This window comes from Littorina saxatilis, linkage group LG13, assembly GCF_037325665.1.
Source record: "Littorina saxatilis isolate snail1 linkage group LG13, US_GU_Lsax_2.0, whole genome shotgun sequence".
NCBI lineage: Eukaryota > Metazoa > Mollusca > Gastropoda > Littorinimorpha > Littorinidae > Littorina > Littorina saxatilis.
Window position 1 is genome coordinate 28,636,593 of NC_090257.1, and position 27,111 is coordinate 28,663,703.

General features: G+C 41.2%; 1 protein-coding gene and 1 long non-coding RNA gene across 7 annotated transcripts in view; both read right to left on the reverse strand.

Annotated features, from left to right (window-relative positions):
- The window catches only part of LOC138945457 (uncharacterized), a 350,740-nt gene that overhangs the window by 51,803 nt on the left and 271,826 nt on the right, over positions 1 to 27,111 (reverse strand). The window lies entirely within an intron of this gene.
- Positions 12,963 to 27,111, reverse strand: part of LOC138945450 (rho guanine nucleotide exchange factor 7-like) — an 88,935-nt gene continuing 74,786 nt past the window's right edge. For 4 of the 6 annotated variants that reach the window (XM_070316877.1, XM_070316875.1, XM_070316876.1 and 1 more), the window contains 3 exons: positions 18,845 to 18,923; positions 17,618 to 17,672; positions 12,963 to 16,525 (listed from right to left, as the gene is read on the reverse strand). In XM_070316877.1, the coding sequence (XP_070172978.1) occupies positions 16,373 to 16,525; positions 17,618 to 17,672; positions 18,845 to 18,923 (287 nt within the window). In that variant the 3' untranslated portion in view covers positions 12,963 to 16,372. Of the gene's footprint in view, positions 16,526 to 17,617; positions 17,673 to 18,844; positions 18,924 to 22,806; positions 24,684 to 27,111 lie in introns of those variants that run through there. The other 2 variants (XM_070316879.1, XM_070316878.1) reach the window with 1 other exon arrangement.

Sequence of the window (27,111 nt, forward strand, 5' to 3'; positions counted from 1 at the left end):
TTCACTGACATATGCACACACACATTGAATGCATAACATGATAAATAAATAAATGCAAAGCCCAGATTTTTGTTTGTTCGTTCATTGGCTGAAACTCCCACGGCTTTTACCTGTATGACCGTTTTTACCCTGCCATTTAGGCAGCCATACGCCACTTTCGGAGGAAGCATGCTGGGTATTTTCGTGTTTCTATAACCCACCGAACTCTGACATGGATTACAGGATCTTTTTCGTGCGCACTTGGTCTTGTGCTTGCGTGTACACACGGGGGTGTTCGGACACCGAGGAGAGTCTGCACACAAAGTTGACTCTGAGAAATAAATCTCTCGCCGAATGTGGGGACGAACTCACGCTGACAGTGGCCAACTGGATACAAATCCAGCGCGCTACCGACTGAGCTACATCCCCGCCCATGCGAAGCCCAGATGTTCTTCTTCTTTGGTCCTTCTAGACATCCAAGCCCAGATGTTGACAACTAAGATTTTGTGTCTGAGGCATTGTTTAAATAAAAACAGTTATGCGTGTCAACATTTCTGTCTGTCTCGATGAGAGCTAGTAAGCTGAATTGGATTTGGAAATTGAAAACTGGAAAATTCACCTTTAAAATAAAGTTGTTAGTTTTTTGTCCTCTGGCTATACTGTTAATTAAAATACAGTATGAAGTACCCGGATGTGAGATTTTGTGATATATTTGCATCAGGTTGTTAAAGAGTACTCATGTTGATAGTTCTTTTGATTTGTCATCCCTTAACGGCACACTCCTTCTCTTCAACTAATATTGAAGGCTAGTCTTCTGTTGACATGAATTCCCCCTCTTGACGAGACCGACTGGACCAACTCTTTGCTCTCTTTGTTGTGAGTCAATGTTGAGTTACCATCCCATTCTTAAGCTTGTCGTTGTTGAGTTACCTTCCCGTTTGTTACATGTTCCTCTCTACTCTCCACAGACAGTATTTGCCTTTCACTGTTATACCTGCTAGAAGCACAAATCAACATTGGTATCGTGGTAGTCTTGAGCAACAGAGCCTTGAAGTTGTTCATGTACTCTGGCTGTAATTGTAATGCTTTCGGTAGTACAAATCTTGCTATTTGCGTCATAGCTGTTTTAGTGTGATGGTCATGTTGTTTGTGTGTCTGTGTATGAGTGTGTCCTGACGATTTGGAATGGAAGTAAAGATTGGAAGTTTATGCTGCATGTTGAAGTTTCGTGTTGTGAATTTTGATTGTCTGAGAAGTTGGAGGCTCTGTCAAGTGTCATTCTCACTTGCTAATTTCTAAACAGATCGCAGATTCGTCTAGACATCAGAGGCTCAGTCACTCGGTCACCTCTGAATAAACTCCCATATTCCTCCAGGCATTTATAGCTATTAGAAATGTGAACAAGATTCACAATCTATACTGTCTGCGATTTTTGTTTTTGTTTTTATATTAAGAAATGAGGGATAGATACCTTTAGACTTAAGCTCCTTAATTGATCTGTTTTGAATAAACCAGTCAGTTCTAAAATGAGTGAATTTAGATGTGATGGCAGCTTATTCGATCAAAAGCCTGGCAACATCTGAACAGTCGGGTATAAAAAGATATAAACAAATGAATGAAAATCCCTTTCAAGGCTTAAGTGTGTCCTGAAGCTTGCAAAATAGGCAAGTACTTTCACAGTTCAAGCAGTGAAGGTGATGAAACCTCTATGATTAGCTTAAATTAAAATATCAGACAATATATGAAGTTTTATTGGATTCATACTGAATCATAATCATTGACATTGGCTGACTGCATGCATGCAAGGACCACAGAGAGAGAGAGAGAGTGTGTCTGTCTGTCTGTGTGTGTGTGGGATGCAGAACTTTTTGAAACTATGTGAGTGAACGAGTTCTGTATATAGATACTACAGTTTATGTAAGAGCTATATCTATGCACACTTACAGTATCAAGACTGCTTTGCATGGTTAAAGTGATCAATGTTGCTGCTCTAAATTTGTCTAAGTTCGCCTTCCCCTCTCAGATCTGCATAGGTGTCAACCTATACGGTTTGGCCGTATTGCTGTACGGGAAAAATGCATTTTTTACCCAATACGGTGTATAGGAAAATCTATACGGGCAAAAGAAGAATATACGGCGAAAAGAAAAAATTACAGCAAAGTTAAAATGAATGATAACAATGGAGATTGAGAGACAACGATCGACGCTTTCATGCAGACGACTCTCAAACGTTGTCATTGCGCATACTCAGACTCTTTTTCCACTTGACTTCCTATAAATCACTTCCGGTTTCCGGTACATTCTATCAAGCGTCGATCAACAAGCATGGCATCGCAAAGTTATCCTCCAGCTAAAAAGCTGAAAACTACATCGCAAAGTGGATCCGGACGACATCTTAAAGAGTGGGAGAGCCCAATTTTTAACAACGGTGCATACGCTGGATGGATTAAATCTTCATCAGAAGGCCCAGACTACTCGTTTTGTGTCCCATGCAGGAAACATGTGAAAGTGCGTGCCTCTGGATTTTACGACATGAAGAGCCATTTTTCAACACGTGGGCACAATACAATTTTATAAGGTCTTGAGCTGTCTAATAAGGTTTTGGAAGGCCTCATATAAGGGCAACACCAATGATAGGTTGACACCTATGGATCTGGCCAGGTTTTTACATGGGAGTTAAGACCAAGCCTCCACAAGGAGTCGGACACACACCAACAATGAACAGCCTGGGTACTCTCTGTGCCCAGTCACAACTTTAAAAAAAAAGTTTTATGAATTCATTTCTTAAAAGCAGCTACAAAATTAGTGGGTTTTTTTTGTTTTGGTTTTTTTTGGTTCTTCCACCTGTTCCTTTGTCCCGTTGTGCTCTCACACCGCCCCGTCCCTGCACTCACTGCTCCAACCACCTCTGAATTTCGTTCCGCTGCCAGACTTGTCAATTTTACAGACGCTCCAGGAGGGGGGGGGATGTCGGGTCGCTGCGGTAGGCTACCCTCGGAAGATGACACTGCACTTCTGCTGAGTCACTTCGACGGTGTTCAGTAGTGGGTCTGTCTCGAGCTAACGGACGCAGCCCACTACCTACTATGCCCCCTACAAACGACATTGACTTTAAGTCGTGGAGCCAGACTTAGTGAGCATCCCCTCCAGAGAGCACACCACCACCATGTCCCTCCGTCGACCCCCCAGAACGTCACACGTTGAAGACTGACAGCAGAACTACTAGCACAGGAACACTGAGACCAAGGTCACCATGAGAGCTCCGGGCATGAAGGGCCACAAGAGCAAGGACAATTTATATTTTGGATGATTAATGAGATGAGGATGATTATGATGATGCTTTGGATTTCCAATTTGGTTTTTGAGACTACGTGACAGGGCAGCACTCTACGCTTACTGTCATAATATATCCTGGCGTCAACCAGGCCCGAGAACTGCCGCACCTGCGGTGTTGGTCAGGTATACAGAACCTGAGCACCCTCAAAGTCGCATTCGTGAAGTGAATGACACTCGGCTGTGTGATCCCAGCCTTCCCATAGGAACCATAGCACTTCCACTCTGGGTAGGAGCCGACCGTAGCCCGAAAAACCCACATGACCCTGATGGGATTCGAACCCACGACCTCCCGGCCCGCAGCCCGATGCGCTAACCACTGCGCTACGGGGGCCGGTAAAACTAGTGGCTTTTAATGAAATTGATTCATTAACAAAATTCCAACTCACTGCACCAAGCACCCGGGGTGTTGATTTTTGGTCTATGTCCAAGTGGAGATGTATGGTCCTAGATCCTATCTCATGTAAAATCCTTGATCTGAAAGGGTGAGGTGAACAATTTACACGAGACGGAGTGTGCCTTTAACTCCTGATCTTTTGTACAGCTGTATCTCTCCTCCTTTTCTGTGAAGCTGTCTCGCCATTAGGGATGAAACGGTGCAGTATCTCAGACATTCTTGGCCCAGAAATGTTTCAGGATCTTAAGAAACAAAGGGAAGTATAGCACTCTAAATGTAGACATCAACAGCATTAGTAAAAATAATGGAGAAAAAAAGAAAGTAACTGAAAGGACGTTTATTTTATCCCAGGAGGGAAGGAAACAAGGCTAAAGTTTTGACTGCCAATGAATGTGGCAAGGATTTTTTTTTAAAGGGGGGAGGGGGAGGGAGGGGGGGGGGAGGGGGCAGATAAGCAATACTTAGCAAAAACGCATGTTCCAGTACATATCTGTCTTGTGTCTTCTTTCTTTCATCTTCTTCAAATCCAGCCCACCCCCACCATCCTCAGCCCACCCCCACCATCCTCAGCCCACCCCCACCATCCTCAGCCATCACCTTCATTTCTCTTTGTAGATAGATCCATACTTTGGTAGCTTGCTTGTCTTCCAGATGTGTGTGTAAATGTTGTGTGTGAATGACACAAGTGCATACTTGTTATGTGCAGATGACACATTTGTGTACATGTTATGTGCGGATGACAATGGTGTGCATGTTATGTGTGAATGACACAGTGGTGTGCATGTTATGTGCGGATGACAACGGTGTAAATGCTATGTGCGGATGACAATGGTGTAAAAGCTATGTTTCGTATGACACATAGGTGTAAATGCAATGTGCAGATGACACATTGGTGTAAATGCTATGTGCAGATGACACATTGGTGTAAATGCTATGGGCAAATGACATGTTGGTGTAAATGCTATGTGCGGATGACATGTTGGTGTAAATGCTATGTGCGGATGACATGTTGGTGTAAATGCAATGTGCAGATGACACATTGATGTAAATGCTATGGGCGGATGACATGTTGGTGTAAATGCTATGTGCGGATGACATGTTGGTGTAAATGCTATGTGCGGATGACACAACAAACAGAACAAGGAGTTGCTGATTTCATTTGGTGCCCATATGTACAGTACAGTTGCTTTGCTTACAATGCTTAATCAATGCTTTATCATGACTGTAATTGTTTAATTTTTAATATGCATTAATTGCACTGTGGCATACTGGCGTTAGCTTTGTGTATAGTTTGAAGGGGTGTGAAATCCCCCCGCGGGTTAGGGGGAAGAATTTACCCGATGCTCCCCAGCATGTCGTAAGAGGCGACTAACGGATTCTGTTTCTCCTTTTACCCTTGTTAAGTAAGTGTTTCTTGTATTGAATATAGTCAATGTTTGTAAAGATTTTAGTCAAGCAGTATGGAAGAAATGTTAAGTCCTTTGTACTGGAAACTTGCATTCTTCCAGTAAGGTAATATATTGTACTACGTTGCAAGCCCCTGGAGCAAATTTTTGATTAGTGCTTTTGTGAACAAGAAACAATTGACAAGTGGCTCTATCCCATCTCCCCCCTTTCCCCGTCGCGATATAACCTTCGTGGTTGAAAACGACGTTAAACACCAAATAAAGAAAGAAAGAAAGGGGTGTGAAAGTTTTTTGGGGGAGTGATGGAGGGGGGGGGACGGGCCTGATGAGAGGAGGGTTGTATGTGTCCCTGATATACTTTTGACTTACGAAAAGAAATGGCAGTTATGTGTATGTCAGATAAAAAGTGACAGGTTTGTGTGTTTTGTGTGCACATAAGGAAGTTTGTGTAAGTGAGTTTGTGTGTGTGTGTGCATGTGTGTCTTTAAACATGTGCGTGTGTTTAAAAGTGTGATGTTTCCATGAGGCTGCTGTTACGTACATCTTATTCAACATTTTGTCTTCACTGATTATTGTTTGCGCAATAGCATTTTGTCGGTGTGCTCCTGTAAGATTTTGTTAAAAAGAATTGTGCACTGTTTAAGTTGCATTAGGGTTTTCGCTTCAGTTCAACTTCTAATGACTCAGTGAGTTACTTAGGCTTCAAAATTGAAATAAGAGTTGGTTCAGATAAAAGAGAAAACTGTGTGATAAAGATGAAGATCTCACCGTTTGTTTCTGTTGATTTCTGTCTTAGGAAAAAGAAAACGCTACTACATTTCAGAAAAATAGGATATCTTCACACGAAGCACTGTAGCTCAAGTTTTAAATTTTGTTTCTTTAGGGGGTGGGGGAGGAGGGTTTAACTAACATATTTCTCTGGCCAGATACCTAATGGACAGGATGTTAATTTCTTGAATTATATAGTTATCTGAGACTAGTTTGTTTCCTTCTTGAACAACTGCAGACCATTTGAATGTACACATGAGAGAGAGAGGGAGAGAGAGAGAGAGAGAGAACGGGTGACATTTGTACATTTTAGACGTTTGTACATTCAATATTGATCATGTGAAGCAAAATCCGGTCTGTTGGTAAACCATTGAATGTGAAAATGTATTCATTGTATACTTTAGATAGGAAGTTGAGCAACCCATTTATTTCAAACCATTATTCATCATCATGATTATTTTTGCATTGTTGATAGTACAGTCTGTATTCAGAGTATTTTTACAATATTGGTATCCATCTGTGTGTCCCTGAAGATTTGATTAATTAAGTATGATGAAAATTATCTACTGTCTAAATGTGTACTATCCATGTTAAATTCATGATGTGGAATATGTCAGATGTTTAGTGTTGCTCACGCCCCCCCGCGGGTTAGGGGGAAGAATTTACCCGATGCTCCCCATCATGTCGTAAGAGGCGACTAACGGATTCTGTTTCTCCTTTTACCCTTGTTAAGTGTTTCTTGTATAGAATATAGTCAATGTTTGTCAAGATTTTAGTCAAGCAGTATGTAAGAAATGTTAAGTCCTTTGTACTGGAAACTTGCATTCTCCCAGTAAGGTCATATATTGTACTACGTTGCAAGCCCCTGGAGCAATTTTTTTATTAGTGCTTTTGTGAACAAGAAACAATTAACAAGTGGCTCTATCCCATCTCCCCCCTTTCCCCGTCGCGATATAACCTTGAACGGTTGAAAACGACGTTAAACACCAAATAAAGAAAGAAAGTGTTGCTCACAAGTGCGTAGTAGCTAAAAGCTGTCAAGTGGGGCGCTCAATGATTGAAATGTAGCTGCCATGATTATGGATTCAACAGATCTTATCCCTTTTCAAATCGGAGAGTACCAGAAACGGATAGGAAAAAAGAAAAGAAAAAATGGTGCAGTGGAACCTAGACCTTAAGACTTTAAATATCAGAGAAAATCAGGTCTTTAGAAGGAGGGAGTCTTAAAATGGAGGTAAATTTAAAAAGCTTGGCAATACTGTAAGCCTCCTGTAAACCATCACAGATACTGTCTGGCTTTTACACACAGTACAAACACCCTTTCATTTAAACACTCACCGCTTGAGAACATCCTCAGGTGCCCTCCGTAAAGAGCGAGCAATTTTCAAAGAATTTATTTTTGCGTGGTTTATCTTACCCCTGAGCCATTGTGAACCCGTGTGATCCAGTTTCCTTTTTGAGTCACTTGAGAAAAAGTGACTCTATGTAATCGGTCAGTGTTAGTCTGTCCGGCCGGCCGGCCGGCCGGCCGGCCGTCCGTAGACACCACCTTAACGTTGGACTTTTCTCGGAAACTATCAAAGCGATCGGGCTCATATTTTGTTTAGTCGTGACCTCCAATGACCTCTACACTTTAACGATGGTTTCGTTGACCTTTGACCTTTTTCAAGGTCACAGGTCAGCGTCAAAGGAAAAATTAGACATTTTATATCTTTGACAAAGTTCATCGGATGTGATTGAAACTTTGTAGGATTATTCTTTACATCAAAGTATTTACATCTGTAGCCTTTTACGAACGTTATCAGAAAAACAAGGGAGATAACTAGCCTTTTCTGTTCGGCAACACACAACTTAACGTTGGGCTTTTCTCGGAAACTATAAAAGTGACCGGGCTCAAATTTTATGTGAACGTGACTCATTGTGTTGTGAATAGCAATTTCTTCCTGTCCATCTGATGCCTCATATAATATTCAGAACTGCGAAAGTGACTCGATCGAGCGTTTGCTCTTCTTGTTTCACAATGTAGTCGTCAGTTTGTAATTTGAATGCGACTCGCTGTAAGCTTATCTGCAATAGCACGTTATTATGTACCTCTGAATCTAAACGAAACAAACGGCTGTGATTCACAAGAACTCTAGCGATGGCTTTTGACTGTTCAGAGGAACTGGCGATAGGCATAAACCGTCGTCTGCTACGAGAACCACGACCTTGCGTGACCCTGCTTCCTGGCTTTTCTTTTTTCAAACTTTGAATTGTACTGATCTTGTCTTGATGAAAAAAGAATTCTTTTATGATTTAAGAATGTTTGTGTAACAAGCTGTCAATTTATTATTTAGATTTTAAAAGTTAGGTCTAGCGCCAAAACGCACCACGGTCCGATTTTGTTATCAGACAATCCGCAAAATTAATTCTTTGAAAATTGCTCGCTCTTTACGTAGGGCACATAGGATGTTCCCGTTCGGTGAGCGTTCAAATGGAAGGGTGTTTGTACTGTGTGTAAAAGCCTGACAGTATCTGTGATGGTTTACAGAAGGCGTACTGTGCCTTTAGAATAGGGGTAGTCTTCAATTGGGAGTTCCACTGTATTGATAAGTAAGAAATTAAATTTGAACCACTGGAGAGAGGGGTTAATTTGCAATGCCTTTATGTCTGGTTATGGTTGTGTGAAATTTCCTGTTCAAGGAAAGTCAAAACGAACAAATAAAAGTCCCAACCTTATCATGTGTCACCACAACAGAAAATCAGTGGACGGTAGAATGATTGACAGTATGCAGGATGTATATATGTTTCCTGCACTGTCAAAAGGTTAATAGTGAATGCTGGTTAAAGTCAAACGAAAAGAGGCTGCATGCAGTTAATGTGAATTAGGCGTATTAAGACTGTGTCTTCATTAACGGAACTGTGTTGATTATTCCACCAGATTTATGCGTGTCCAAATACTGTCACGCCCTGAACTGTGTCACCGTCATGCCATGTTCCTCATGCCCCATGAACTACAGTGACTAGTTAGCCATTACCATTATTTATTCCAATCTACATTCATTGTATGCATCAATGGAATCGTATTTGTTACTTGTACAGTGTACAATCCGTATCAATGCTTTGGCATGTGGCTTTTTTCTTTAAATTCTTATTTGTTTTTTATTTTTATATATATATATCAGAATCTCCCAATGGTCTGTTGGTGTGGTTGGCATTATTTGTGACACGGTAGTTTCAAAATTATAGATCACCAGATTAACAAGCAATTATCAGACAGCTTTCAAATTGATTAACCAATTATTGAGTTTCAAATTCTATTTGAGGACTAGTTTGATGCAATATGTTACTGAAATGCCAACACAACAACATGCTAAGATCTGCACAGCTGTGTTTTGTAGTTCATTGCCTCGTGAGACTTATTTGCTTTAATTTGGGGTTGGATGACTTTTTAGTATTCAAAAATGTTCTTTGGGTTAAGATCTCAAATTTAGAGGTGTTTTGCCAAGTGAGACTACTGTTATTGTATTGTTTTGGATCACATAGTATTTCCAGTTTTAAACGTTGGTTTTTTTAGGTGACGTTTTTCAGACCACTGCGCTGCACTAAAGCACACGATCTGCTCAAAGCAAACCTTTAGTTCTCCACTTATCAACGAGCATATGTCTGCCTAGGCTTTAGCGTTCACAACTCTGAAATAAACAATTATGTTTATATAATGATATGCTAGTTGTTAGACATGTAAACTGAACTCACTCCTGCTCCTAGTCAATCTGTCGTACAAATCACACAAAAACGGATAGCAATATTTCTGGCGTAAAAGCTAGCTCAGTGAACCTGATTGCTACAAACAAAATGGTGATGTAATTAATTAAATATGTGCACCTACCAACATGTAGCAGATATTTAACTTGATACAGTGGAACCCCCCTTTTAAGACCTCCAAAAATCTGAAACAGTGGGGTCTAAATGAAGAGGGAGTCTGAAAACAGGGGTAAACTGACATAGGCTATGAACAGAAAGTGACTGAAAAAGAGGGTAACGCTTGAAAGGGAGGGAGTTTTCATTTGAAGGGTCTTAAAAGGGGGGTTCCACTGTACCTTGTGAATGAAGACGTTTGCCCTGCATCCTAATTTGTGCTGATTGTTTTGTGTGTATTGCAGCAATGCTGCGTGTGTTGAAGAAAATACACATGCATTTTCTCTGTGCTACTGTCATTATAAATGACCGTGGACATTACTTAAATCTTTCATGTTGCATCGTGACCATAATTTTGTATGTTTATAGCATTGAACGGGCTCTTATCTTCTGTTTTGAATGTAGAAAAATGTGCTCGTTTATGAATCATGTGAAATGAAAATGTACAATGATGCTTTCGTGATCAGGTCAGTGTGTGTTGCACTTCAAACCATTGTTTTCATGCAGTTACATTTGTGTTCTTGACTCGCAGTGCGCAACTCAACAAAATGTATTGATGTTAGTCGACAAAACAGGGTCCATCGTTCCATTTGAACCAAACAGCTTCTTCATGAATACTTCACCAACTCATGCATTTTGCAGTCGGTAAATGTTTTTCCAGACTCAAAGAACACGCAAATTACAGGTTATCCGTAAATACTGTGTTTAGACCCGTTTGGTCAATGACACTTTGTTCAATCTTGCAGCACTGCGTGACGTTTTAAAACAGCTTTTAGCCGGTTGTTCCAACTGTGTGTGTGGTTTGACAGGCTAATGTCATTGTGGGTAGTTATTCAAATTTGGTGGGTAACTTTGTCTGGGTATGGGAAGTGTTGAAGTCAGTGATGATTTTGATTTTAATGGCAATCATTCTTTTATTACGGAAACAGGTCACTCTCCAGTCGAATATTCTGGTCTTGTGTAATGTCACTAATTTCAAAATAGCTTGCAAATTCTGGCAACCGTCTGCTTCGATGCACCAGTGAATTGAGTTTTAACTGAGGCAAGCTTTTTTTAAACGTGATACAGTTTCTAGTACCAAGTCTGTTGTTAACAATTCATTTCTTGAGCACACAATTGATTGTCAGTCGCTAGCTATAAGTAAGCTTTCCTCAAGGATGGTGAGAAAGTGACCCTTGAGATTGGTAGCTTGGAGTTAAAGATGTGGGGTCAGTATAGAGACAACTGTTGCTGCCTGGCATCTGCCTTGCCAGCCCCAGAACGATGTCCCTCTTTCTTTTTCCTGCGATGCCTGCTGAACCCCTCCGTACGGTGGTGCTCCCAGACATCTCCTACCTAGGCTGGGGCTTCTTTCTGCTTTTCCCTCTCTCTCTTTCTCTGTCTCCTTCTCCCTCTCTTTCTCTGTGTCTCCTTCTCTCTCTCTTTCTCTGTCTCCTCTCTCTTTCTCTGTCTCCTTCTCTCCCTCTCTTTCTCTGTCTCCTTCTCTCTCTCTTTCTCTGTCTCCTCTCTCTCTTTCTCTGTCTCCTTCTCTCTCTCTCTCTCTGTGTCTCCTTCTCTCTCTCTTTCTCTGTCTTCTCTCTCTCTTTCTCTGTCTCCTTCTCTCTCTTTCTGTCTCCTTCTCTCTCTTTCTGTCTCCTTCTCTCTCTCTTTCTCTGTCTCCTCCCGCAGTGGGGCACTGCGGTTATGAAATTAAAAGCCCCTCCTGTTTTTGGAACCGCAGGAGCTTTCTAGTTTGCTGTTAGGTAGATTTTTGGTTCCTCTTTCCGGTCATGCTCTCTTTTTCTTCATGAATTCTTTTCTTTTTTCTGCCTTCTTGCTCATTCACCTGTATTTTTTCCAAAAAATCTCTTCTCTTGCCGCTTGTCTCGCGATTCATGTATAGTTTAATCTGTTAGTGTTCTGATGTAAGCCCAGCAGTAGATAGGTTAAGCCTATTTTAACATACTGGAAACTGGTAATCTTCCAGTAGGTATTAATTTAGTTTTACTAAAGCCTGCTGGGACACAAGTAATGGGTTAGTGCATTTGTAAACAGGAATCGCTTGACAAGTGGCCCCCTTCATCCCCCCCTTCCTCGTCCTGATATGGCTCTACGTAGTCGGCTGGACGTTAAGCAACAAATAAACAAACAATTTCTCTGTCTCCTTCTCTCTCTCTTTCTCTGTCTCCTCTCTCTCTTTCTCTGTCTCCTCTCTCTCTTTCTCTGTCTCCTTTTCTCTCTCTTTCTCTGTCTCCTTCTCTCTCTTTCTCTGTGTCTCCTTCTCTCCCTCTCCTTCTCTCTTTCTCTGTGTCTCCTCTCTCTCTCTGTCTCCTTCTCTCTCTCTTTCTCCGTCTCCTCTCTCTCTCTGTCTCCTTCTCTCTCTCTTTCTCTATCTCCTTCTCTCTCTCCCTTTCTCTTTCTGTCTCTGTTCAGCACTCATTTGTCATTTCTTTGTACAGTGGAACCCCCCTTTTAAGACCCCCCAATTTAAGACTCCCTCCTTTATAAGACCCTGTTTTCTCAGACTTTCTGTTCATAACCTCTGTAAAATTACCCCCATTTTAATTAAGACTCCTCCTTTTTAAGACCTGAATATTTCAGATTTGTGGTGGTCTTAAAAGGGGAATTCCACTGTACAGTCAGCTGCTTGTGCCCAGTGGAAGCTTATACCAGCATTTATATTTCTCAGTGTACTGTACTCCCCCAGCCTCCACCTCTCTCTCCATGCCAGTCACTTCACCCATGTTGGCAGTAATTTATTTCAAATATGATCGTCTTCTTTTGTTTGTTTATTAAGATGTTAAGATGATGAATAAATCGGCCCGATTTCTCGGGGCCCATGATGCAATGACATTGTTGTGTTGCTGATGTGTCTTTTTTGTTTTTGTGTAGGTAAGAGTATGACACTGCTTACACAAACACACTCGAACACACATACACTCAAACAAACGAACACACATACACTCAAACAATCAAACACACATACACTTGAGCACACATACACTCGAACACACACACACTTGAACATACACACACTCCAACACACACACCCCAACACACACTCACACTCACAAACAGAGTTGTGCTTGCATGCATACATACACAATCATGTTCACGTCCATGCATTTAACATACATCATCATTCACACACATACACCAACACACATTTTCACATACATACACTAACGCACACACACAAAGCGTGAACTTGCAAGCATGTAATTGACAATGAACAACAGACACCTGATGAAAACATTCCTAACAAAATCGCCTCGGATTTGATTTTCACAGTCTTTCACAAATCACAAGTGACAAACACACAACGAAAAGGCTTTGTTCAAAACACGTTATGCCAGGGGGGAGGAGGAATTCTAGTAAAGTAGTAATCACAAGGATGTTCAAAAACCTCAATTTAAAGAGCTGTGTAAAGACTTCGCTGTGTAAATCCTATTTACAGGAACAAACTGAGCCTCCTCACATGTAAACGTTCAACAGTATACTAATTGCAAACATATCACTCCTTATTTACACTACAAAATCTGCCTCATTTTTTCACTCCATATTTACACTGCATAATTTTCATCTCATTTTCTCGAACAATCTCAGCTTGTACACAATCAAATTCATTTGTAGCCAGCTCACAAAGTGACAAACCCAAAAAAAATCAAGCCAAACACAAAAATTATAAAAAAAACATATTTAAATATGATCTGGAAGAAGATCATCCCTGGCAGAAGCTGAACAGTCTGAAATACCAGATTCACAGCACAGACGATCCCTTTGAAATAACTTACACATACATGTAATTTTTAATTTATACAGTGGCGTGCAGGAAACATAACTCCGGTGGGTATTGTTACTTGTTGTGTCCCTTGCTGAGGTAATCTCCCTTTAGTTGTACACAGAGACATACATGTATACCATGGATTGAAAACATTCAAAATGGCTTTCATTTTCACCAATAATCGGCCTCACATGGCCAGTAAGAGCATTAGTGATGTGAAGTGATGACACGTGATACTAATAATCTGTCTTAGCCATGCAAGGAAACAGATGAAGCTTTTGAACAAATACAATCTCTAATAAGCTCAAAACTTCAATCAATCAAATAAATCAGCTATCCTCTGTACAAATCTCACAACTTTCCAACATTATTATATTTCTCGACTGTTTTTGTTTTGTTTTTTACATTAACAAGACAAAGAGAAAACTGGCTGCAAGACCAACTAAAAACTTCATATAAAAGCGGCACAGTCACTGCTTACTGAACATGACTTCTCTTTACACATCCACATTTTGACAAACGGAAAGCAGTTTAAGTAGATCTGCCGTTCTTGGCAGCAAAATGCCACTGTAACTTCATCAAGCCCTTAATTCTAAACACAGACTAATACTGCCTGTAAATCACAGCGTCTAGAGTGAGAAAAATGTACAGAACAAAGTCGATGCTTGCACTAAGTTAACATTGTACCTGTTTGCATGATCAACATCAGAATCTGCTCAAGAAAAGAAAAGTAACAAATAAAAAAAAATCACACACACACAATCACACGCACACACACACACACACACAATCACACACACACGCACACACGCACACACACATACATGCAAGAGACACACGCACACAGCGTGACACATACACACACACACACAATCACACGCACACACACACACATACATGCAAGAGACACACGCACACAGCGTGACACATACACAATCACACACACACACAATCACACGCACACACACACACATACATGCAAGAGACACACGCACACAGCGTGACACATACACACACACACACACACAATCACACGCACACACACACACATACATGCAAGAGACACACGCACACAGCGTGACACATACACACACACAAACACAATCACACGCACACACACACACATACATGCAAGAGACACACGCACACAGCGTGACACATACACACACACAAACACAATCACACGCACACACACACACATACATGCAAGAGACACACGCACACAGCGTGACACATACACACACACACAATCACACGCACACACACACACATACATGCAAGAGACACACGCACACAGCGTGACACATACACACACACACAATCACACGCACACACACACACATACATGCAAGAGACACACGCACACAGCGTGACACATACACAATCACACACACACACAATCACACGCACACACACACACATACATGCAAGAGACACACGCACACAGCGTGACACATACACAATCACACACACACACAATCACACACACACACACACACATACATGTATGCAAGAGACACACGCACACAGCGTGACACACACACACACAATCACACACACACAATCACACGCACACACACACATATACATGCAAGAGACACACGCACACAGCGTGACACATACACACACACAAACACACTAAACAACCAAAGAACAACTTGCTTGGTTCTTTGACTCTGCACCTTTTCCGTTTGTCACTTGACTTCCAAAGTGATGATATCTGCCCAAAATGCCTGCCCTCATGCCACCAATGCCAGGCTTGAGTCAGGATTCAATTCAATGTCCATCAACAAAATTGCCGGGCATGAATCTGGATTCAATTCAACAGCATCGTCTTCACAAAAGTGAATTGCACCAACCGCTATACACTTTCAAGTCCACCAAACGTAACAATGACGATGACCCTGCATTCTGGATTCTTCACGCTGTCATATTCTGCCTACAACAAAAGTTTTACCAGGAAGACTTGGCTTGCATGTCATTCTCCTCAATGGACTGCTTATAATACAGGTGATGATATTTAAAAACTGTCTCCAACAGCGCCTGGGAATTCGGTGTGCTAACTCCAGCATAGTAACTGGAGCCACGAGATGCCAGTCCAAGCCAAATGTTTAGACAGTCGAGTCACAACTCGCAGGCACAAGTGAGATCTGCCACACACACACAGCTGTAATGACTAATGGATATTTCAAGGTTTCTCTGCAGACCCCCCTGCCAGAAAGCAAGAACTGAAGCACCTTGGTTGTTGGACAGTCTATTGTGTGGACTTTGTACCTTGAAAGAAATACTCACTATCCAGTCTGTGGGATTTAGTCACCGTTAAAAATGTCACACACTTGAACCTCTCAAGATACCACGTACCTGATGGGGTTTTTTTGTTCTCGCAAATGCCATAGGCCCCATGGGTATCTTTCCAAGTTCTCGGAAATATTATGTGCCCTACAGGTATTTTCCATGTTCAAAGAACGGTCACCATGTGCCCTACGCAAAGGTTCTCAAAAATACTCGGAGTCTGAGGTTTCTGGATTCTAAGCCAGCGACATGCCCTAGCACAGGCTTGCACTCAGAACTCAGCATCCGGCATCTGTCTGTATGAAATCAGAGACAGGCATCCATCTTGATTCAGCATTTGGCATCTGTCTGTAAGATTCAGGCATCCGTCTGTACAGTTCCTGTCCTCAGAAAAGGAAATTTAAAGAGCGGGGCACAAGGTAAAGTCTCAGAATGTCAGTGCCAGTCTGCGTCCGTGTCCTGGCCTCAGGCGTGGTGGAAGCGCGGGGCGTGAGGCGTGAGGGAAGGCTTGATGGGGCGCAGAGGCAGGGGTAATTGTCAGGTGGCGCCCGTGTTGTCGATAGCAGCAGCCGCGGCGGCAGAGGCCGGGAAGCGAGCGGCAGCCGCGGCGGTGGTGTGTCGGAAGGCGGCTTCCAGCTGAACTCTGGCCCGACGTTCCTCCTCAAGGTCACGGCGTATTAACTTCTGTTCCTGTAACAGACAGGTTGAACATCATCACCTACATGTCAAACAGTCTCATGCACTCCACGCACACACACACCCACACACACACATACCCGTGCATACCCATGCGTATGTATGTACATACATACATACACATGCACACACACACACACGCGAGCATGCACACACACACACACACAAACACACACACACAAACACACACGCACACACACACACACACACACACACACACGCATAAAAGGTTTTCCATAGGCTGGCGTAGATTAAGTTCAGATCATTACAAAGACGGTTTCTTCTGTTTATGTAACCCAGCAGCGTCAAATTCCTCAGTTAAAATTAAATCTGCTTAACTTAAACAAAAGGCATAAAACCTACAATCATGAGAAACAGAGGTAGGTAATCCCTCTAAATGCATATGACATTACTGTGCAACAAAAGTAAGTCTGAGTTATGCAACTGGCAACTGAGAGAATAACAAGCATTGTAATGAACAGGTGCAGTGGCGTGGTGGTAAGACATCGGCCTCCTAATCGGGAGGTCGTAAGTTCGAATCCCGGTCACTGCCGCCTGGTGGGTTAAGAGTGGAGTTTTTTTCGATCTCCCAGGTCAACTTATGTGCAGACCTGCTAGTGACTTAACCCCCTTCGTGTGTACACGCAAGCACAAGACCAAGTGCGCACGGAAAAGATCCTGTAATCCATGTCAGAGTTCGGTAGGTTATAGAAACACGAAAATACCCAGCATGCCTCCCCCGAAATCAGCGTACAGTCATACACGTAAAAAATCCACTCATGCTAAAAACATGAGTGAACATGGGAGTCTAAGCCCATGAATGAAGAAGAAGAAGAAGAAGTAATGAACAAGCGACCGTTATCCTCAAATCTCTTCATTAACCTACAGGCTCAAAATCCTCACCTAAAAGTAAAGCAGTGTAGCGAAAACAATGCACATCCTGTTTTTTCCTGCAACCCAACATCTTCACCAAAAATTGAATCAGCTGAACTAAACAATAGGCATCCTGTTGGCTAGTGAAGATACAGTTTTACATCTTCAAAACATGTGGTATCACTAAAGTCAATAAAGGAAAATTAACATTACCTGTTCCAGTTGCCGCACTTTATCCTTCAGTGAGTAGACCGTGTCCACCAGCGTTCTGCAAGAGATGACGTTACGCTCATCAGTCTCTGAGCTTTACCAAATATGAATGCTTCTTTTGCTTTTCATTTTGTTACTTAATAGTCAGTGGGACCCCCCCCCCCCCCCCCCCCTTTTAAGAATCCCGGATTTAACACTTCCCCCTTTCAAGACCTAGCTGATTGAGACTTCTAGACTAAAGACAATAAAGTGATAAACAAAATGTAGACAAACACCATATTCAGTACACTAGGAATATTTCCTGGCGTGGGATACATTAGCAATACCAGGCATGGGAATTGAAAAAAGTAAAAAAGGCTGAACATTTGTAAGTAATAGCAAAGTCGACGGCGCGAAGCGCCTAGCCCTGCTAGGGGGGTTTGGGGGCATTTTGGGCGGAATTTTTTTTTCTCCAAAGAACCCAACTGGTGTAATTTGGTGTCATCTTAGCTCCAAGTTTGCCATTATATTCAGTTTTAAGAACCATTTTTGCCTCCCCAATTTATTTTTTCGGCGGACACTTTTGCTTTTTCGGCGGAACAAAAAAAAATTCGGCGGAAATTTGCCTTTCCGCGGGCAATTCCCATGCCTGCAATACATTCCAACACAACAAAGTACAGATCAGTGCCCTTCAAACTGTGTGCTCTCTCTCTCTCTGTCTCTTTGTCCCTCACTCTGTCTCTGTCTCTTTGTCTCTCACTCTGTCTCTGTCTCTTTGTCTCTCACTCTGTCTCTGTCTCTTTGTCTCTCACTCTCTCTCTGTCTCTTTGTCTCTCACTCTGTCTCTGTCTCTTTGTCTCTCACTCTGTCTCTGTCTCTGTCTCTCACGCACGTATAAATGCATGCAAGCATGCGGGCACACACACACACACACACACCATTTCAATAAATGTGACCTCATTTATAAGACTAATCTTCCTCTTTAGTGCCTAGGGGATAAGGACTGGTTTACACTAGTACAGTGCTACCTGCAATGTGAGGCCCCTCTGATGAGTGGACACCTCCCGTGAAAGAACATCTTCTGAAGTCCCTTTGTCTATTACCTTGACCAACATATACCTGTCATGACAGGCCACCTGCAATGTAGGGACACGTTTAACAGGTCCCAAGGGTGTCCTTTCATCGCAGGTACCATGTACCACTGTAGCAACGACATACACATAAAAAAAGATAGCGAAATATTTGACTTACTTCTCTCCCAGGTCATCAGCGTCAGCATTGAGAATCTTCTCATCTTCAGGCACCAGGCAGCTGGGGTGATTTAAGATGGCTGTGCAACCCACACCAGACAGAAATAAACACTGATAAGCCACAGCAAGCAAACACAACATCAAGCTCCACACATAACCAACTACAGTGGATTTACTCCCCCCCCCCCCCCCCCCCCCCTTTAAGACCCCTCAATCTAAGACTATCTTTCTTTCTTTATTTGGTGTTTAACGTCGTTTTCAACCGTTCAAGGTTATATCGCGACGGGGAAAGGGGGGGATGGGATAGAGCCACTTGTTAATTGTTTCTTGTTCACAAAAGCACTAATAAAAAAATTGCTCCAGGGGCTTGCAACGTGGTACAATACCTTACTGGGAGAATGCAAGTTTCCAGTACAAAGGACTTAACATTTCTTACATACTGCTTGACTAAAATTTTTACAAACATTGACTATATTCTATACAAGAAACACTTAACAAGGGTAAAAGGAGAAACAGAATCCGTTAGTCGCCTCTTACGACATGCTGGGGAGCATCGGGTAAATTCTTCCCCCTAACCCGCGGTAGGTGAATCTAAGACGTCCTCTCTTTTAAGACTTTATTTTAACAGATATTCTGTTCATACTCTCTGTATATTTAACCCTATTTTAAGACTCTCTCCTTTTTCAGACCTGATTTTCTCAGATTTTAGGAGGTCGCTAAAGGGGGGGTGGGGGGGTTAACTGTATAGCAAAGTTGTCTTTTTTTAACAACATTAAAAATTAAAAGAAATAAGATGTACCAGCTGTACTCATTGGTAAATAGCAAAGTTGTTTCAACAACATAAATATAAATGTGATAAATAAATCAATAGAAAAGAATTGAAATAGATTATAAAAACAAATAAAAATGAAAGTAAAAACAAAATGTTCATTTTTATGCAATCTGCTGATGTGATGGCCAATAATCGAAAGCTCTGTAATTCATCTGAGATTATATTCTACCAACGATGGATCAATCATGAATGGAAAAAGAATTACAAAAGGGCTGCTGTACCATCAATTGTCCCTCAAAAAATGTGAAGACTTGAAGTATACCTATTATGCACACCATTTTCAGGTGTCAACCTTATGTGTCTACCCATTGCGAATCACTAATGGCATTACAATTAAAATCAACAAGAAGAGCAAACGCTCGATCGAGTCACTTTCGCAGTTCTGAATATTATATGAGGCATCAGATGGACAGGAAGAAATTGCTATTCACAACACAATACAGATGTAAATAATTTGATGTAAAGAATAATCCTATAAAGTTTGAATCAAATCCGATGAATAGTTTCAGAGATATGATATTTCAATTTTTTTCCTTCAAGACATACCTGTGACCTTGAAAAAGGTCAAAGGTCACCAAAGCAGACGTCAAAGTGTAGAGGTCACTGGGAGTCACGTTCACATAAAATTTGAGCCCGGTCACTTTTATAGTTTCCGAGAAAAGCCCAACGTTAAGTTGTGTGTTGCCGAACAGAAAAGGCTAGTTATCTCCCTTGTTTTTCTGATAACGTTCGTAAAAGGCTACAGATGTAAATACTTTGATGTAAAGAATAATCCTACAAAGTTTCAATCACATCCGATGAACTTTGTCAAAGATATAAAATGTCTAATTTTTCCTTTGACGCTGACCTGTGACCTTGAAAAAGGTCAAAGGTCAACGAAACCATCGTTAAAGTGTAGAGGTCATTGGAGGTCACGACTAAACAAAATATGAGCCCGATCGCTTTGATAGTTTCCGAGAAAAGTCCAACGTTAAGGTGGTGTCTACGGACGGCCGGCCGGACGGCCGGCCGGACAGACTAACACTGACCGATTACATAGAGTCACTTTTTCTCAAGTGACTCAAAAACTGCACAAATTGCATATTGTAAGGTTTAAACAAAAGTTACACAAGTCACGAAAATAATTTTTTAAAAATGTTCACACAATCTTCAATACACAAAAAGGAAAAAAAGAAAAAGGAACTCCATGATAATGATGGGACAAATAATATACTCCATGTACAGAGAAATGCGTTCAATCTGTTGACATTTAAAACTGTGTGTGTATGTGTGTGTGTGTGTGTGTGTGTGTGTGTGTGTGTGTATACGTGCACATGCATGTGTATGTGTGTGTGTGTATGTGTGTGTCATTGCGTGTGTGTATGTGTGTGCATGTGTGTGTGCGCATGCATGTGTGCATGTTTGTGTGTGTGTCATTGCATGTGTGCGTGTATGTGTGCATGTTTGTGTGAGCATGTTTGTGTGTGTGTGCATGTTTGTGTGTGTGTGTGTGTGTGTGTGTGTGCATGTGCGCATGTGTGTGTGCACATGCGTGTGTGTGCATGTTTGTGTGTGCGTGAGTGCGTGTCTGTGTGTGTGTGTGTGTGTGTGCATGTGTGCGTGCGTGAGTGCATGTTTGTGTGTGCGTGAGTGCGTGTCTGTGTGAGCGTGAGTGCGTGCGTGTGCATGCATGCACAGATATGTGTAGTCGTATACATGCATGCATTAGTCTGTACAAACAAGACTGAGCATATAGATCTGGGTTTGCACATTCCCGTTTTCTGTGTGTGTGAATTAGTAGGAACTGTTGGGTACTCAGGAATGCAGATTCAAACACAACATAAACTAGAGATAACATGTAGTTTGCTGAACATCAAACTAAAACAATAAATTCCACAAAACAGAGTGCTAACAATGATGAAACAATACTGGTGAGACAACATAACACTGAATTGGAGATACCTGCACAAACATAAATACTGAATAGACGAATGTCAAAATACCTGTCAGGTCTGTATGGGTGTTTCTCTAATGCAGCGTTCTAATGTGACCTTCTAGGCCAATCAGTAGCGAGGGGCGTGTCTCCACACGGGGTCTCCATGCAGTTCGCTAGTGATTGGCCAATTACATGGATACTTCACGTGGAAAAGCTTGCCTCAATGTTTCCAAGAGAAATATTTACTCTTTCACACCCCATACAAACCCAACAGAGTTATTCATGAATATCGTGTATTGTAATAATTATGTGCTACTCAGATGCCCCAAAATGCGACAACATGTACTGAATAAATGCCAACTGTGAGTTGTCATAATAACTGATGCTCCATTCAATAAGCTCATCCTTCAGGTTTCTTTGGCCCTCCCTTCATGAAAGACCTGAGCATAAATTGTCAGATCTCATAAGATCCATTCATCTGCAGAATGGTTTTTGTAGTTTCTTATACATAATATCAGGATCTTCTGGAGCAGTCTTCTTCTTCTGCGTTCGTGGGCTGAAACTCCCACGTACACTCGTGTGTTTTTTTGGTTTTTTTTGCACGAGTGGAATTTTACGTGTGTGTTCTGGAGCAGTTACTTTGCCTTTTCTGTTCTCCAAGACTTGTGGAGCAAAGCTCAAAGTTGTAAGATGGCCGACTTTCTCCTTGATTTCCCCACAAGTTAGGCTCAATCCTACATGTTTCAAGTGAAGGATCATTAATACACTATCATTTATTTCCAATACTAAAGTGTGTACAACTAAGCTTTGATAAATGCATTCTTTGAAAATCACAATTCTCTGATGCTGTTAGTGTTAGAGCCTTCAGCAGGCAAAAATAAACAGTATTACTATCAGCTGTAAATCAGAAACAACACCAAAGAGGAACAAAAAGGAACAATATCAAATTCTTACTAAAAACCAGTCCATCAATGAAACATGACAAGCAAAAACCAGACTGAACAGCCAAACTCAAACAGAAAACTCAATACCACGTCAAACAATTCACCAAATTGCAAAACTGAACCAGACTCAACCGAACAGTGTGGAAAGAGGGACACCAGTGTCAATATAAAAAATCAAAGTCCTAAATGCCAAACGGAAACAAAAATGGATGAAATGGCGACGCTACACTGTCACAACACGAAGAAAAAATGCTCAAACCCGAAGAGGTCAATGAGGTTGGCAAAGCTTGTTTTATTCAGAAAACTCAATCTGAACGCACACACTGTGCTGGGTAACATGGTATGGCCCATATTGAGTGCTTCGTTTCTTTCACCCTTTCCCTTTTTTTTAGATAATATATACACAACACAAAGTCTCAGGTAATTCCTCCTAGTACTATTAGCAGCCAAACCTCTTTCTCTCTCTTTCTCTTTCTTTCTCTCTCTCTCTCTCTCTTTCTCTTTCTCTTTCTCTTTCTCTTTCTCTCTCTCTCTCTCTCTCTCTCTCTCTCTCTCACACACACATATACAGGAACACACATGCAAACACTCTCTCTCACCCTCTATAATTCTAATTCACACACACATACACCCACATACACACACACACACACACACACACACACACACACACACACACACACACACACACACACACACACTTTACACTCATGATTATGCACAAAGAAACCTCACAATTTAAATGAGTTTGACGGATGAACTTCAACCAATCAATCGTTTTACAGATGTTATTGTTTGGCTTCACAACAGATACACATTATTTCACAATAGCTATGTACACAACATGATAGTCACAGAAGTTAAAAACTAAAAATCCACAATATTATTAAAGCTGACTGTTTAAGAAACAAGATTTATTACCGTCACTGACAGATTCTAAGATCAACCAAAACTGAGCAAATCAGAATTCAAACTTAATTGTTTCCACTTATTTGCTTTTAAGTGAAACATTTTCTCATATTTTACTCAGTAAAACTCCTGACTGGAACAAGACCATATTATGTTCTAGCTTAGGTATAATTATGTCATGGGGAATTCACAAAATATCAGAATTCAGCAATTTTTTCCAACCTAAAAAAATTTTCTCGAGGTCCCTGCAAATGTTTTTAAATATGACAAATAATCAGCTTCCATTATAGAAGGCAGCAAATACACATGGCACTAATATATACAATTAACGGGAAGTCAACCAGCACAATTTGAATGTTCTTTCATTTAAGACCTCATTTTGTAAGAATCTTAATGCAATTACAGTCATTCATTTAGAGCGCTTACTTCGGATGTTTCTTTGATTTTGTAAGATTTTTTGGCAGTCTTATGATTGGGTATGTACCAGTGTACCAAACTGTCAGTATAAACCACTGAGAATTGGTTAATCTTGTGTCTTATAGTCTTTCAATCAGTAAAACAGAGATCTCAGGGACCTAAATTAGAAGTAAACATCTGGCTCCGAGGAATGCCTTCTGTACAGTTCCCTAATTTTATCTGTGAATGTCCAAACGCTGAAAACACACGTGAAATTCGAAGTAAGGCAGAGGCCGTCCCCTTACTTCAACACTGCCAGTAGTATTACATTTTATAGCAAAGTTCATGTCAAATGTGAGCCGCAACGCTCAGAGTTTGAAACTTTCATAATCTGTGAATGTCCAAACGCTGAAAATACATGTGAAAGTCGCGGTAAGGCAGAGGCCGTCCCCCTCCTTTGACAATGCCAATAGTATTTTACAATAAAAGTTCATATCAAATGTTTGAAACTTTCACAATCTCTTTATGTCCAAACGCTCAAAAGACATCAGAAACTTCGTAAGGCAGAGGCTGTCCCCCTACTTTGACACTGTCATTAGTATTTTAGAGTAAAGCTCACGTCAAACGTGCGCCGCAACGCTCAGAGTTTGAAACTTTCATAATCTCTTAATGGTGCGCGCGAGTCCTCGAGCCAGAGGGAAGGTGGCGCAACAGAACGGGCCCATCACGGGGCGACCGTGGATAAACGGGTAATCATCGTATTCCGGCGACCCGGGGTCACGGTAACCCGTCCCGTCCGACCCCGAGTTGGAACTGTCACTGAACCTGAGTTTGGAGAGATCCACTTGAAGATTGAACCAAATGAGAATCCAGAATCCAAATGAGAATGGCCAAGTCCAGCGTGGAATGCAAGCAAGTGGAGAGAAAGAAAGAAAAGCACATGATGAGGTGTGAGCATGCTAAGAGATCGACACGTCATCCACACTGTCAGTTTCATTCCAAACAAGTCAACGTCACAAAACAAACCAACGTTAATTCTGTACAACACCAACACACTACTGGACACACATTGTCAGAGTCAGACATAATGCAAATTATTAAGATGAAATTATGAATATTAGATGACCATGAAATAAGTAATAACAGACAAACGGGAAAGAAAATTAATTAAAAAAATAAAATAAATAAATGAATAAGACAAACAAATACATAAATGAATAACAAAATATTAAGAACATAGATTTCAATACATAAGTAGAATAATAAACAAGAAGGGCAAAGCCCATATGACTCACATGCTTGACCTTGACCTTTACATGACCTTGACCTTCAGGGTCAAGGTCAAATAACTAAACCTAGCAATGACATCATACACTAAGAACTGCTTTACACATTTTTCCTACCAAAATACATGTGACCTTGACCCAAGGTCAAGGTCATCCAAGGTAATGCAACACAAAGCTGTTAATTCAAGACATAGGAAGTACAATGGTGCTTATTGGCTCTTTCTACCATGAGATATGGTCACTTTTAGTGGTTCACTACCTTATTTTGGTCACATTTCATAAGGGTCAAAGTTTGTTTGTTTGTTTGTTTGCTTAACGCCCAGCCGACCACAAAGGGCCATATCAGGGCGGTAAGGGTCAAAGTGACCTTGACCTTGATCATATGTGACCAAATGTGTCTCATGATGAAAGCATAACATGTGCCCCACATAATTTTTAAGTTTGAAACAGTTATCTTCCATAGTTCAGGGTCAAGGTCACTTCAAAATATGTATACAATCCAACTTTGAAGAGCTCCTGTGACCTTGACCTTGAAGCAAGGTAAACCAAACTGGTATCAAAAGATGGGGCTTACTTTGCCCTATATATCATATATAGGTGAGGTATTAAATCTCAAAAACTTCAGAGAAAATGCGAAAATGTGAAAAATGGTTGTTTTTAAGACAACAATTACGGCCCCTGTGACCTTGAACTTGAAGTGAGGTCAAGTTGCCGCACATGTTTTTTGAGATCTTGTAACCATACACCATCAGGCCACATCAGGTGTTGATAGACTTAATAGTGTCCAAGAAAATCCAACGTTAAAGTTTTCCGGCTGGACGGCCGGACAGATGGGGGGGACGGACGGACGGACGACTCGGGTGAGTACATAGACTCACTTTTGCTTCGCATGTGAGTCAAAAAAAGATTGGTAAATAAATAAATAAATACTTGCTCAAAACAAAACAAATAAAAAAAGAACTTCAGGAAAAAAAATAATGCCCCAGATCAAGCCACAATCAACTCTCGAGAGATAATCATGTATTCAAAGAATACAAAGAAAACAACAATCACCAAAAAAGGTGAAACTGAAGTGATTATAGTTTTTTATACAACGGTAAAAAAAATAATGCTTCGGGAGGTAACCCAGAATATCTTCTTTGCCCCTCAATTCAAAAAAAAAGGGGGGGGGGGGGGTGGGGGGGAATTGTACCACAAGACACCATGCAGATAGAATAAAATGCATGAAATATCACAAGCAAAATAAAAACATAAATCTCTGTGGCACACACGAACATTGCAGCAGAATGCATAGAGTGACTGCTAAACCATCCGTATTCTTTTTTCTGATCCGTTCCAGTGGGATAAAAAAAAAAAAAGTTCACACACTCCTGTTTCAAGTTAAGCCTCAGCATTCAGGGTGAGTGAGGGCAAGTCTAATGACCTGTTTACGCTCCACAGTCGAAGCAGACTCAGAAAACAAGACTTTGGAATCTTTCCATCTGTGCACGCTTTGTGAAACTCTCAGCCGCATTAAGTCTTAAAAATCATTTGACCTGTGTACACTTCAAAGAAGCTTAGCCATAAGAACACACTTTGAGGCAAGTTTTCAAAATCTCTTGACCTATGTGCACACTCTGTAGTAAATTTAGCCTAAGCAGCAGACTGAACGCAAGTCTTCAACATTGTTTGCCCTGCGCACGTTCCGCAGTTGTTTAGTGGTAAAAATACACTGCAAGTTTTCAAAATCTCTTGACCTATGCACACTCTGGTAAGCAAGTTTTCAAAATCTCCTTAGCAATAGCAGTATACATGTATTGACTGAGCGCAGAAGTCTTCAACATCGTTTGCACTGCACACATTTTGTAGTAGATCAGTGCTTAGTTGTCTAACATTACTCTACAACAACGACGTGCACTCTCCATGCTGAGGCATGCACAATAATTCTCAGGCCATACAGGACACACCAGGACTGACGGACAGACGTTAATTCTCGCTGTGTCTACA